The sequence below is a fragment of the Xenopus tropicalis genome, chromosome 8 (assembly GCF_000004195.4).
Source record: "Xenopus tropicalis strain Nigerian chromosome 8, UCB_Xtro_10.0, whole genome shotgun sequence".
In the NCBI taxonomy this organism is placed as follows: domain Eukaryota; kingdom Metazoa; phylum Chordata; class Amphibia; order Anura; family Pipidae; genus Xenopus; species Xenopus tropicalis.
The window spans coordinates 1051409-1067285 of record NC_030684.2 but is presented as its reverse complement, the minus strand read 5'-3'; the positions used below and the strand labels follow the sequence as shown (position 1 = coordinate 1067285).

General features: G+C 54.6%; 2 protein-coding genes across 4 annotated transcripts in view; one reads left to right on the top strand and one right to left on the bottom strand.

Annotated features, from left to right (window-relative positions):
• Positions 1 to 15877, bottom strand: part of LOC100125049 (hypothetical protein) — a 97569-nt gene that overhangs the window by 46591 nt on the left and 35101 nt on the right.
• On the top strand, positions 8781 to 11109 carry LOC116406659 (histone deacetylase 6-like). Of its 3 annotated transcripts, none has more exons than XM_031891177.1 (5): positions 8781 to 8883; positions 10262 to 10349; positions 10434 to 10556; positions 10750 to 10835; positions 11024 to 11109. In XM_031891177.1, exons 2-5 carry the CDS (start codon positions 10263 to 10265, stop codon positions 11073 to 11075), a joined length of 348 nt encoding a protein of 115 aa, XP_031747037.1. In that variant the 5' UTR covers positions 8781 to 8883; position 10262; the 3' UTR covers positions 11076 to 11109. The 3 variants fall into 3 exon arrangements, with proteins under 3 accessions (XP_031747037.1, XP_031747038.1, XP_031747039.1); XM_031891178.1 differs by lacking the exon at positions 8781 to 8883 and adding an exon at positions 8909 to 9014; XM_031891179.1 differs by lacking the exon at positions 8781 to 8883 and adding an exon at positions 8918 to 9010.

The following is a 15877-nucleotide window of genomic DNA, read 5'->3' as shown; positions in this document are numbered from 1 at the left end:
GTGCCACACAGCCCAGAGACTAATACACTGCCCAGAGAGTGCCACACAGCCCAGAGACTAATACACTGCCCAGAGAGTGCCACACAGCCCAGAGACTAACACGCAGCCCAGAGAGTGCCACACAGCCCAGAGACTAAAACACTGCCCAGAGAGTGCCACACAGCCCAGAGACTAATACACTGCCCAGAGAGTGCCACACAGCCCAGAGACTAACACACTGCCCAGAGAGTGCCACACAGCCCAGAGACTAATACACTGCCCAGAGAGTGCCACACAGCCCAGAGACTAATACACTGCCCAGAGAGTGCCACACAGCCCAGAGACTAATACACTGCCCAGAGAGTGCCACACAGCCCAGAGACTAACACACAGCCCAGAGAGTGCCACACAGCCCAGAGACTAACACACTGCCCAGAGAGTGCCACACAGCCCAGAGACTAATACACTGCCCAGAGAGTGCCACACAGCCCAGAGACTAATACACTGCCCAGAGAGTGCCACACAGCCCAGAGACTAACACGCAGCCCAGAGAGTGCCACACAGCCCAGAGACTAAAACACTGCCCAGAGAGTGCCACACAGCCCAGAGACTAATACACTGCCCAGAGAGTGCCACACAGCCCAGAGACTAACACACTGCCCAGAGAGTGCCACACAGCCCAGAGACTAATACACTGCCCAGAGAGTGCCACACAGCCCAGAGACTAATACACTGCCCAGAGAGTGCAACACAGCCCAGAGACTAACACACTGCCCAGAGAGTGCCACACAGCCCAGAGACTAACACACTGCCCAGAGAGTGCCACACAGCCCAGAGACTAACACACTGCCCAGAGAGTGCCACACAGCCGAGACTAAAACACTGCCCAGAGAGTGCCACACAGCCCAGAGACTAACACACTGCCCAGAGAGTGCCACACAGCCCAGAGACTAATACACTGCCCAGAGAGTGCCACACAGCCCAGAGACTAACACACTGCCCAGAGAGTGCCACACAGCCCAGAGACTAATACACTGCCCAGAGAGTGCCACACAGCCCAGAGACTAAAACACTGCCCAGAGAGTGCCACACAGCCCAGAGACTAACACACAGCCCAGAGACAGTGGGGCCGTACCCGGGGTATCTACACTAACTCCCCTCACACACAGTGGGGCAGTACCCGGGGTACATACACTAACTCCCCTCACACACAGTGGGGCAGTACCCGGGGTATCTACACTAACTCCCCTCACACACAGTGGGGCAGTACCCGGGGTACATACACTAACTCCCCTCACACACACAGTGGGGCCGTACCCGGGGTACCTACACTAACTCCCCTCACACACACAGTGGGGCCGTACCCGGGGTATCTACACTAACTCCCCTCACACACAGTGGGGCAGTACCCGGGGTACCTACACTAACTCCCCTCACAAACACAGTGGGGCAGTACCCGGGGTACATACACTAACTCCCCTCACACACAGTGGGGCCGTACCCGGGGTACATACACTAACTCCCCTCACACACACAGTGGGGCAGTACCCGGGGTACATACACTAACTCCCCTCACACACAGTGGGGCCGTACCCGGGGTACCTACACTAACTCCCCTCACACACAGTGGGGCAGTACCCGGGGTACATACACTAACTCCCCTCACACACACAGTGGGGCAGTACCCGGGGTACCTACACTAACTCCCCTCACACACACAGTGGGGCAGTACTCAGGGTACCTACACTAACTCCCCTCACACACACAGTGGGGCAGTACCCGGGGTACATACACTAACTCCCCTCACACACACACAGTGGGGCAGTACCCGGGGTACATACACTAACTCCCCTCACACACACAGTGGGGCAGTACCCGGGGTACCTACACTAACTCCCCTCACACACACAGTGGGGCAGTACCCGGGGTACCTACACTAACTCCCCTCACACACACAGTGGGGCAGTACCCGGGGTACCTACACTAACTCCCCTCACACACACACACAGTGGGGCAGTACCCGGGGTACATACACTAACTCCCCTCACACACAGTGGGGCAGTACCCGGGGTACATACACTAACTCCCCTCACACACACAGTGGGGCAGTACCCGGGGTACATACACTAACTCCCCTCACACACACACAGTGGGGCAGTACCCGGGGTACCTACACTAACTCCCCTCCCACACACACAGTGGGGCAGTACCCGGGGTACCTACACTAACTCCCCTCACACACACACACAGTGGGGCAGTACCCGGGGTACATACACTAACTCCCCTCACACACACAGTGGGGCAGTACCCGGGGTACCTACACTAACTCCCCTCACACACACAGTGGGGCAGTACCCGGGGTACATACACTAACTCCCCTCCCACACACACAGTGGGGCAGTACCCGGGGTACATACACTAACTCCCCTCACACACACAGTGGGGCAGTACCCGGGGTACATACACTAACTCCCCTCACACACACACAGTGGGGCCGTACCCGGGGTACCTACACTAACTCCCCTCACACACACAGTGGGGCAGTACCCGGGGTACATACACTAACTCCCCTCACACACACAGTGGGGCAGTACCCGGGGTACATACACTAACTCCCCTCACACACACAGTGGGGCAGTACCCGGGGTACATACACTAACTCCCCTCACACACACAGTGGGGCAGTACCCGGGGTACATACACTAACTCCCCTCACACACACAGTGGGGCAGTACCCGGGGTATCTACACTAACTCCCCTCACACACACACAGTGGGGCAGTACCCGGGGTACCTACACTAACTCCCCTCACACACACAGTGGGGCAGTACCCGGGGTACCTACACTAACTCCCCTCACACACACACAGTGGGGCAGTACCCGGGGTACCTACACTAACTCCCCTCACACACACAGTGGGCAGTACCCGGGGTACATACACTAACTCCCCTCACACACACACAGTGGGGCAGTACCCGGGGTACATACACTAACTCCCCTCACACACACAGTGGGGCAGTACCCGGGGTACATACACTAACTCCCCTCACACACACAGTGGGGCAGTACCCGGGGTACATACACTAACTCCCCTCACACACACACAGTGGGGCAGTACCCGGGGTACCTACACTAACTCCCCTCACACACACACAGTGGGGCAGTACCCGGGGTACATACACTAACTCCCCTCACACACACAGTGGGGCAGTACCCGGGGTACATACACTAACTCCCCTCACACACACACAGTGGGGCAGTACCCGGGGTACATACACTAACTCCCCTCACACACACAGTGGGGCAGTACCCGGGTACATACACTAACTCCCCTCACACACACAGTGGGGCAGTACCCGGGGTACATACACTAACTCCCCTCACACACACAGTGGGGCAGTACCCGGGGTACCTACACTAACTCCCCTCACACACACACAGTGGGGCAGTACCCGGGGTACATACACTAACTCCCCTCACACACACACAGTGGGGCAGTACCCGGGGTACATACACTAACTCCCCTCACACACACAGTGGGGCAGTACCCGGGGTACCTACACTAACTCCCCTCACACACACAGTGGGGCAGTACCCGGGGTACTTACACTAACTCCCCTCACACACACAGTGGGGCAGTACCCGGGGTACATACACTAACTCCCCTCACACACACAGTGGGGCAGTACCCGGGGTACATACACTAACTCCCCTCACACACACAGTGGGGCAGTACCCGGGGTACATACACTAACTCCCCTCACACACACAGTGGGGCAGTACCCGGGGTACTTACACTAACTCCCCTCACACACACAGTGGGGCAGTACCCGGGGTACATACACTAACTCCCCTCACACACACAGTGGGGCAGTACCCGGGGTACATACACTAACTCCCCTCACACACACAGTGGGGCAGTACCCGGGGTACTTACACTAACTCCCCTCACACACACAGTGGGGCAGTACCCGGGGTACATACACTAACTCCCCTCACACACACAGTGGGGCAGTACCCGGGGTACATACACTAACTCCCCTCACACACACACAGTGGGGCAGTACCCGGGGTACATACACTAACTCCCCTCACACACACACAGTGGGCAGTACCCGGGGTACCTACACTAACTCCCCTCACACACACAGTGGGGCAGTACCCGGGGTACCTACACTAACTCCCCTCACACACACAGTGGGGCAGTACCCGGGGTACCTACACTAACTCCCCTCACACACACACAGTGGGGCAGTACCCGGGGTACATACACTAACTCCCCTCACACACACAGTGGGGCAGTACCCGGGGTACATACACTAACTCCCCTCCCACACACACAGTGGGGCAGTACCCGGGGTACATACACTAACTCCCCTCACACACACAGTGGGGCAGTACCCGGGGTACATACACTAACTCCCCTCCCACACACACAGTGGGGCAGTACCCGGGGTACCTACACTAACTCCCCTCACACACACACAGTGGGGCAGTACCCGGGGTACCTACACTAACTCCCCTCACACACACAGTGGGGCAGTACCCGGGGTACCTACACTAACTCCCCTCACACACACAGTGGGGCAGTACCCGGGGTACCTACACTAACTCCCCTCACACACACAGTGGGGCAGTACCCGGGGTACCTACACTAACTCCCCTCACACACACAGTGGGGCAGTACCCGGGGTACCTACACTAACTCCCCTCACACACACAGTGGGGCAGTACCCGGGGTACATACACTAACTCCCCTCACACACACACAGTGGGGCCGTACCCGGGGTACCTACACTAACTCCCCTCACACACACACAGTGGGGCAGTACCCGGGGTACCTACACTAACTCCCCTCACACACACAGTGGGGCAGTACCCGGGGTACCTACACTAACTCCCCTCACACACACAGTGGGGCAGTACCCGGGGTACATACACTAACTCCCCTCACACACACACAGTGGGGCCGTACCCGGGGTACCTACACTAACTCCCCTCACACACACACAGTGGGGCAGTACCCGGGGTACATACACTAACTCCCCTCCCACACACACAGTGGGGCAGTACCCGGGGTACCTACACTAACTCCCCTCACACACACACAGTGGGGCAGTACCCGGGGTACATACACTAACTCCCCTCACACACACACAGTGGGGCAGTACCCGGGGTACCTACACTAACTCCCCTCACACACACAGTGGGGCAGTACCCGGGGTACATACACTAACTCCCCTCACACACACAGTGGGGCAGTACCCGGGGTACATACACTAACTCCCCTCACACACACAGTGGGGCAGTACCCGGGGTACATACACTAACTCCCCTCACACACACAGTGGGGCAGTACCCGGGGTACCTACACTAACTCCCTCACACACACAGTGGGGCAGTACCCGGGGTACATACACTAACTCCCCTCCCACACACACAGTGGGGCAGTACCCGGGGTACATACACTAACTCCCCTCACACACACAGTGGGGCAGTACCCGGGGTACATACACTAACTCCCCTCACACACACACAGTGGGGGCCGTACCCGGGGTACCTACACTAACTCCCCTCACACACACAGTGGGGCAGTACCCGGGGTACATACACTAACTCCCCTCACACACACAGTGGGGCAGTACCCGGGGTACATACACTAACTCCCCTCACACACACAGTGGGGCAGTACCCGGGGTACATACACTAACTCCCCTCACACACACAGTGGGGCAGTACCCGGGGTACATACACTAACTCCCCTCACACACACAGTGGGGCAGTACCCGGGGTATCTACACTAACTCCCCTCACACACACACAGTGGGGCAGTACCCGGGGTACCTACACTAACTCCCCTCACACACACAGTGGGGCAGTACCCGGGGTACCTACACTAACTCCCCTCACACACACACAGTGGGGCAGTACCCGGGGTACCTACACTAACTCCCCTCACACACACAGTGGGGGCAGTACCCGGGGTACATACACTAACTCCCCTCACACACACACAGTGGGGCAGTACCCGGGGTACATACACTAACTCCCCTCACACACACAGTGGGGCAGTACCCGGGGTACATACACTAACTCCCCTCACACACACAGTGGGGCAGTACCCGGGGTACATACACTAACTCCCCTCACACACACACAGTGGGGCAGTACCCGGGGTACCTACACTAACTCCCCTCACACACACACAGTGGGGCAGTACCCGGGGTACATACACTAACTCCCCTCACACACACAGTGGGGCAGTACCCGGGGTACATACACTAACTCCCCTCACACACACACAGTGGGGCAGTACCCGGGGTACATACACTAACTCCCCTCACACACACAGTGGGGCAGTACCCGGGGTACATACACTAACTCCCCTCACACACACAGTGGGGCAGTACCCGGGGTACATACACTAACTCCCCTCACACACACAGTGGGGCAGTACCCGGGGTACCTACACTAACTCCCCTCACACACACACAGTGGGGCAGTACCCGGGTACATACACTAACTCCCCTCACACACACACAGTGGGGCAGTACCCGGGTACATACACTAACTCCCCTCACACACACAGTGGGGGCAGTACCCGGGGTACCTACACTAACTCCCCTCACACACACAGTGGGGCAGTACCCGGGGTACTTACACTAACTCCCCTCACACACACAGTGGGGCAGTACCCGGGGTACATACACTAACTCCCCTCACACACACAGTGGGGCAGTACCCGGGGTACATACACTAACTCCCCTCACACACACAGTGGGGCAGTACCCGGGGTACATACACTAACTCCCCTCACACACACAGTGGGGCAGTACCCGGGGTACTTACACTAACTCCCCTCACACACACAGTGGGGCAGTACCCGGGGTACATACACTAACTCCCCTCACACACACAGTGGGGCAGTACCCGGGGTACATACACTAAACTCCCCTCACACACACAGTGGGCAGTACCCGGGGTAACTTACACTAACTCCCCTCACACACACAGTGGGGCAGTACCCGGGGTACATACACTAACTCCCCTCACACACACAGTGGGGCAGTACCCGGGGTACATACACTAACTCCCCTCACACACACACAGTGGGGCAGTACCCGGGGTACATTACACTAACTCCCCTCACACACACACAGTGGGGCAGTACCGGGGTACCTACACTAACTCCCCTCACACACACAGTGGGGCAGTACCCGGGGTACCTACACTAAACTCCCCTCACACACACAGTGGGGCAGTACCCGGGGTACCTACACTAACTCCCCTCACACACACACAGTGGGGCAGTACCCGGGGTACATACACTAACTCCCCTCACACACACAGTGGGGCAGTACCCGGGGTACATACACTAACTCCCCTCCCACACACACAGTGGGGCAGTACCCGGGGTACATACACTAACTCCCCTCACACACACAGTGGGGCAGTACCCGGGGTACATACACTAACTCCCCTCCCACACACACAGTGGGGCAGTACCCGGGGTACCTACACTAACTCCCCTCACACACACACAGTGGGGCAGTACCCGGGGTACCTACACTAAACTCCCCTCACACACACAGTGGGGCAGTACCCGGGGTACCTACACTAACTCCCTCACACACACAGTGGGGCAGTACCCGGGGTACCTACACTAACTCCCCTCACACACACAGTGGGGCAGTACCCGGGGTACCTACACTAACTCCCCCACACACACAGTGGGGCAGTACCCGGGGTACCTACACTAACTCCCCTCACACACACAGTGGGCAGTACCCGGGGTACATACACTAACTCCCCTCACACACACAGTGGGGCCGTTACCCGGGGTACCTACACTAACTCCCCTCACACACACACAGTGGGGCAGTACCCGGGGGTACCTACACTAACTCCCCTCACACACACCAGTGGGGCAGTTACCCGGGGTACCTACACTAACCTCCCCTCACACACACAGTGGGGGCAGTACCCGGGGTACATACACTAACTCCCCTCACACACACACAGTGGGGCCGTACCCGGGGTACCTACACTAACTCCCCTCACACACACACAGTGGGGCAGTACCCGGGGTACATACACTAACTCCCCTCCCACACACACAGTGGGGCAGTACCCGGGGTACCTACACTAACTCCCCTCACACACACACAGTGGGGCAGTACCCGGGGTACCTACACTAACTCCCCTCACACACACACAGTGGGGCAGTACCCGGGGTACCTACACTAACTCCCCTCACACACACAGTGGGGCAGTACCCGGGGTACATACACTAACTCCCCTCACACACACAGTGGGGCAGTACCCGGGGTACATACACTAACTCCCCTCACACACACAGTGGGGCAGTACCCGGGGTACATACACTAACTCCCCTCACACACACAGTGGGGCAGTACCGGGGTACATACACTAACTTCCCTCACACACACAGTGGGGCAGTACCCGGGGTAACATACACTAACTCCCCTCACACACACAGTGGGGCAGTACCCGGGGTACATACACTAACTCCCCTCACACACACACAGTGGGGCAGTACCCGGGGTACATACACTAACTCCCCTCACACACACAGTGGGGCAGTACCCGGGGTACCTACACTAACTCCCCTCACACACACAGTGGGGCAGTACCCGGGGTACCTACACTAACTCCCCTCACACACACAGTGGGGCAGTACCCGGGGTACATACACTAACTCCCCTCACACACACAGTGCCACATTCCCTGCACTCTCATTGGCTGCTCCTGAGCAGGGCGGGGCAGGACAAAATGGCGGAGAGGATTTGGCTCAGTCTGTAAGTGCGAGTGTGGGCGGGGCCAGGAGCATCACGTGGCCGGAAGTGCTGTGTGAGGTAACGGCGCGGAAAGCTCAAAGTGCGGGTAAGTACGGGAGAAAGTCCCAGAATGCCTCGGGGTGGGTACCCCAGCTTCCGGCTGTATCTGTGAGAGAGGAGTGTGGCAAATGGGGGGCTGGGGTACCCCAATAAACGTCACTCTCTCCCGGAGTGTTAGTAAGAGCAGTAGCTGTTAGTGGGTTCCATAGAGCCTTACCGTTACACAGAGAAAAGCTTAGAGATATAGGGAGGCGGGGCTTCCTCACAGCTGCTGTTAGATTGAAAGCTCTGTGGGACAGGCACCCTCCCCTAAAGCCATGGAATGTGTGGGTGTTACACATAGGCTGGGCAGTACAGAAGCATCTGGCAGGGGCTGGTGGGAAATGTAGTTCTACAACTGTAGCCTCCCATGCTGGGGGTTAGATCCTTACCTTATACAGGGGGGTTAGGAACCTTCTATCTGCCTGTGTTACCCCGGGGCCCGAGGGCCAGTCAGGGGGTGCATCTCCACTTGCCTCCCATGCTGGGGGTTAGATCCTTACCTTATACAGGGGGGTTAGGAACCTTCTATCTGCCTGTGTTACCCCGAGGGCCAGTCAGGGGGTGCATCTCCACTTGCCTCCCATGCTGGGGGTTAGAATCCTTACCTTATACAGGGGGGTAGGAACCTTCTATCTGCCTGTGTTACCCGGGGCCCGAGGGCCAGTCAGGGGTGCATCTCCACTTGCCTCCCATGCTGGGGGTTAGATCCTTACCTTATACAGGGGGGTTAGGAACCTTCTATCTGCCTGTGTTACCCCGGGGCCCGAGGGCCAGTCAGGGGGTGCATCTCCACTTGCCTCCCGTGCTGGGGGTTAGATCCTTACCTTATACAGGGGGGTTAGGAACCTTCTATCTGCCTGTGTTACCCCGAGGGCCAGTCAGGGGGTGCATCTCCACTTGCCTCCCATGCTGGGGGTTAGATCCTTACCTTATACAGGGGGGTTAGGAACCTTCTATCTGCCTGTGTTACCCCGGGGCCCGAGGGCCAGTCAGGGGGTGTATCTCCACTTGCCTCCCATGCTGGGGGTTAGATCCTTACCTTATACAGGGGGGTTAGGAACCTTCTATCTGCCTGTGTTACCCCGAGGCCCGAGGGCCAGTCAGGGGGTGCATCTCCACTTGCCTCCCATGCTGGGGGTTAGATCCTTACCTTATACAGGGGGGTTAGGAACCTTCTATCTGCCTGTGTTACCCCGAGGGCCAGTCAGGGGGTGCATCTCCACTTGCCTCCCGTGCTGGGGGTTAGGGGTAGAATCTTTCTTTATACAGGAGGGTTGGGAGTATATCTGCCCCGGGGCCTGAGGGCCAATTAGGGGGTTGCTTTCCATGTAATTCATGCCAATAGACGTATCCTTATATTAACCCTCTCCTTCCCTCCCTAGCATGGCCTCTCCGCAGGAGCCCAAACCAGTGGCCCCGAGGGGCATGAGAGGAGCCTCCCGCTCTCCCGTGACTCCGGCGTCCAACATGGTACATATGATATCCGGAATGCAGGGAAACCTGTCGGGGGCCCCTAGGGCCCATTCCCTATTGAACTCTATGTGTCTGTTTCAGGGAAAGCCCAAGAAGAAAGGTGCATCCCCCCAAGGCTCCCAGTCCCTACAGGAAGTAAAGAAGAGGGGCCACAGGATGAGACGCACCCCCGAGAAGGAGCTGTGTGACCAACTAGAGGGACTGGTGAGGAACCCTATAAAGCAGTAGTAACCCCCCAACCTTCTACCCACTAATTGGGTGTGTCACTAGAATTCACGGTCCCCACAGTGCTATCAATTGGGAACCTCATAATACTTGGGAATAAGGTCCCACTTCCTGTACAATTACCCCCATGTGTTTGCATGTTACCCCCCCTCCCCATATTTCTTTTTTGCAGAATTTGGTGGCAGAGGCAGCCGTGCAGGGAACGGGACTGGTTTATGATGAGCAGATGGCACAAACCTGCTGTTTATGGGATGAGAAGTGAGTCAGTAATTTTACCCATAATGCACAGTAATGCAGCAGGGTGGCCTTTTTCTTTAGGTGATGAGTTGGGGGGCACCTCTGGGTAAGAGTAAAGGAATATGTACTGATAAGGGGGCACAGCGGGTTCTTATTCCCCCTGGGGTTGTACTTGGGGGTATAACTCCTCGGATTCTGTGTTCCTGCAGCTTCCCTGAATGCCCTGCCCGGATCTGGGCAGTGAGAGACAAGATGGCCTGAATACGGCCTGGCAGAGCGCTGTGTGGCAGTGCAGGTAAGTCCCAGAGGGTGGGCGGGTTTAGTCCCAGCAGCAGGGTCAGACAGGGTTGTTCTGTCTCTTGCAGGCACGAGAAGCATCAGAGAGAGGAAATCTCGCTCATTCACAGGTAAAGCAATGTCCTGCCGTAGGCCCGCGGGTACCGGGCGCAATTGCCAGTCTAACGTGTGTTGCTGTTCTTCAGCCCCCAGTATGTGGCCCTGATGGGATCCACTCAGAACATGAACGTGGAGGAGCTGCAAGCTCTGTCCGACCCGCTATGATTCTGTGTACTTGCACCCGGTAAGTCTGCCCCCACAATTCTGCCCATTCATGGCCCTGTTTACCCCTTGCCATCCAATTACCCTATCTTCTATGACAATCTGTGCCATGTCTCTCCCCCCCCCTGTTTTTGTAACCATTTCCCGCCTTCTTCCCTGCCAACCAGACCTCCTTCACCTGCGCCTCCTTAGCAGTGGCTTAGACGACAGTACAGTATGGGGGTACAGCTTAAATGCGTGCGCCCAGAACATTTCCTTCGATATTTGTATTATACATATGGTAGAGGGTGCCCATAGTGTTTCCCTTAGACAGTACAGTATGGGGTACAGCCCTTAATGTGGCCCAGAAACATCCCTCTTGTATATTTGTATTAATACATATGGGTATAGGGTGGTTGCCATAAGTGTTTCCCTTAGACAGTTACAGTATGGGGGTACAGCTTATTGTGCGCCCAGTAACATTACCCTCTCTGTATATTTGTATTTATACTATGGGTAGGAGGGTGCCATAGTGTTTCCCTTGACAGTACAGTATGGGGGTACAAGCTTATTTGTGTGGCCCAGAACATTCCTCCTCTGTATTTTGGTTATTTATACAATGGGTAGGGAGGTGCCATAGTGTTTTCCCTTAGACAGACAGTATGGGGGGTACAGCTTTTTGTGTGGCCAGAACATTCCTCCTCTGTATATTTGTATTTATACAATATGGGTACGGGGGTTGCCATAGTGTTTCCCTTAGACAAGTACAGTATGGGGGTACAAGCTTATTGTGTGCCCAGGAACATTCCTTCTTATTGTATATTTGTATTTATACATTATGGGTAGGGGGTGCCATTTAGTGTTTCCCTTAGACAGTTACAGTATGGGGGGTACAGCTTATTGTTGCCCAGAACATTCCTTCTCTGAATATTTGTATTTATACATATGGTAGGAGGTGACATAGTCTGTTTCCCTTAGACAGTACAGTATGGGGTACAGCTTATTGTTTGTGCCCAGAACATCTCCTTTCTGTATATTTTGTATTTATACATATGGGTAGGGGTGCCATATGTTTCCCTAGACAGATACAGTTGGGGTACAGCTTATTGTGTGCCCGAACATTCCCTCGTCTGTATATTTGTATTTATATACATATGGTAGGGGTGCCATAGTGTTTCCCTTAGACAGTACAGTATCGAGGGGTACAGGCTAATTGTTGTGCCCAGAACATTCTCTCTCTGTAATATTTGTATTTTATACATATGGGTAGGGGGTGCCAATAGTGTTTCCCTTAGACCAGTACAGTATGGGGTACAGCTTATTGTGTGCCCAGAACATTTCCTCTCTGTATATTTGTATTTTATACATATGGGTAGGGGGTGCCTATAGTGTTTTCCCTTAGACAGTACCAGATGGGCGGTACAGCTTATATGTGTGCCCACAACATTCCCTTCCTGTATATTTGTATTTTATACATATGGGAATAGGGGGTGCCATAGTGTTTCCTTAGACAGAGCAGTATGGAGGGTACAGCTTATTGTGTGCCAGAACATTTCCCTTTCTGTATATTTGTTATTTATACATATGGGCTAGGGACGGGTGCCTAGTGTTTCCCTGCTTAAGACAGTACAGTATGGGGGTACAGCTTATTGTGTGCCCAAGAACATCCTCTCTCTGTTATATTTGTATTTATACATATGGGGTAGGGGTGCCATAGGTGTTTCCCTTAGACAGTACAGTATGGGTAGGGTACACCTTATTGTGTGGCCCAGAACATTTCCTTCTCTGTATATTTGTATTTTACATATGGGTAGGGGGGTGCCATAGTGTTTCTTAGACAGTAATGCAGGGGTACAGCTTATTGTGTTGCCAGAAACATTCGCCTCTCTGTATATTTGTATTTATACATATGGGTAGGGAGGTGCCATAGTGTTTCCCTTAGACAAAGTATGGGCGGTACAGCTTATTGTGGTGCCCAGAACATTCGCCTCTCTGTATATTGTATTTATTACATATGGGTTTAGGGGCGTGCCATAGTGTTTTCCCTAGACAGTACAGTAATGGGGTACAGCTTATTGTGTTGGCCCCAGCAGAAAAAAACCATTCCCTCTCTGTATATTTGTATTATACATATGGGTAGGGGGTGCCATGTGTTTCCCCTTAGACAGTACAGTATGGGGTACAAGCTTGGTTCATTGCTGTGCCAGAACCATTCCCTCTCTGTATATTTGTATTTATACATATGGGTAGGGAGGGTGCCATAGTGTTTCCCTTAGACAGTTACAGTATGGGGGTACAGCTATTATTGTGTGCCCAGAACATTCCCTCTCTGTAATATTTGTATTTAACAATGGGTGGGGTGCCATTAGGTGTTTCCCTTAGACGTACAGTATGGGGGTACAGTTTTATTGTGTGTCCCAGACATTCCCTCTCTGTATATTGTATTTTACCATTATGGGTTAGGAGGTGCCATTAGAGTTTCCCTAAGTAACAAGTTGGGTAACAGTTATTGTGGCCCGATCCGCTAAGTGTTATACATATGTAGGTCATAGAGTTCTTAGACTACAGTATGGTAGCACGGTCAGGGGTATTTTAATCAAGCCCTTGGAAGTAACAGTCGGGATGAAGAGGTGGACTGCTGGTCTGGTGATTGACCATCTGACTAGGTCCATTATAACCTACCCTAGATTGTGCCAGTTGAGGAAGACATCCTTGTTGAGCCGACCATTCCCCTTGATCTTATGGTGGTTCTGCTCAAATAATCCGCCTTCCTAATACTGCCCCCGGTGTGAATACCGCTGGCTGCTCGGATCCCATGTTTCTGCCCAGGTGAGTAACGCGTGCCACCTCTTGCATGGTGCCCCCTGTTTGATTACGTTACGCGACGCTGTTGGCATTGTCGACTGCTCTGGCTTGTGGATTTGTTGATCAGTTTCTCCAATGCTAAGCGATTGCCTCACAGTTCGAAAGGGAGGTAGGAGGCTTTTCTCTCCAGACCAAGGTCCCGCTGATGTGAGGTTCTTGTTATACTGCCCCCCATTCCCCTCGAGGCCGGCTCGGCCGTGGTCACTACTTCCAGTAGTTCCAGCCTAACTCTTCCCCTGCGAAGGTTGTCCTCTGTCCTCCACCACGGAGGCTGCACTCTGGTCGTCTCCTGCCAGGAAAGGACAAAGTGGTTAGATAGCCTTTCGACCTCCGTCTGTAGCTGTTGCCTGGATGATTGGTGGGTTCGCAATGCCAGTTTCGCTGTGCCCAGTAAGGTATTGCTACCGGCTTTTGAGCACAGATTCCAATCAGACGGATCTAACGGGTCCTTAAGTTGCCGCCTTCTCGGCTAGTAAGGCTGATTGGATGGCCGGGAACCGGCGAGTCACCTTTTGAGCTTGTGTCCCACCTGATGTTCCTCAGGTACGGGATATGTTTATTAAAGAACCTCTGTGAGTAACAAGTGACGCTCTGGTTGAGGCAAATCCGCCTTCAAATCACTTGGGTTGAGAAGAGTTAAAGACTGGCAAATGCTTCATTTAGATTCTTCTGCACTCGCGCAAATAATCTAATCTGCTTGGGGAGGCCAGGTCTTCATCTTTTGATTTCTAACGTAGCATCATCTCTCTCAGTAATCTCTTAAACTTCTGGAGTAGGCGGAACCCGGTCCTTCTTCTCGAGTCTGAACTGACTGAGGTTGAGAATGGTTAATGAGTCTGAATTGTGAACTAGAGATTTCATCTGCCTCAGTATGTGAAGCTAGAGCGCTTTACGCTCTTGGTATCCGGGTTCTTGTGTCTCGCGCCCCACCAGGCCGGGTATTGGTGAATTGGTGTTCATAATCCAATGTAAAAATTCTCCAAGCTGAGCTGGCACCTGGGGTAGGTGTCATGGGCCAGTGGTCCCAGGGAATGGTGCCAAGGGCCTCTGCTATAGGATGTCGCGGTGCCGGTGGTGTAATCTAGATGGGCCCCAGGGAGGAATGGTGCCAAGGGCCTCTGTATAGGTCTCTGGGCCGTTGTGGATCTAGGTCCAAAGGCATGTGCCAGGGCCTCTGCTATAAGGTGTCCGGGCCGGTTGGATCCTAGGCCCAGGGAATGGTGCCAAGGGGCCTCTGCATAGGCTCTCTGGGGCGGTGGATCTAGGTCCAAAGGATGGTGCAGAGGCCTCTGCTATAGGTTGTCTTGGGTCCGGAGGAATCTAGGTCCGCAGGGAATGGTGCCAAAGGCCTCTGCTTATAGGTGTCCCGGGCCGGTGGATTCTAGGCCCAGGGAATGGTGCCAAGGCCCTTGCTATAGGTCTCTGGGGCCGGTGGATCTAGGTCCAAAGCATGGTGCAGAGGGTCCTCTGCTATAGGTGTGCTGGGCCGGAGGATCTAGGTTCCCAGGGAATGTGGGCCAAGGCCTACTGCATAGGTGGTCTGGTAATATGAACTGAAGCCGGGGAGGTGGTGGTATGGTGAAGTTGGTTATGGGGGGTTTGGTATTGGAAGCTGGTTGTCCTGTGGAGGGCTGAGTCCTGTTTTGGTGCTGGTGGTGACA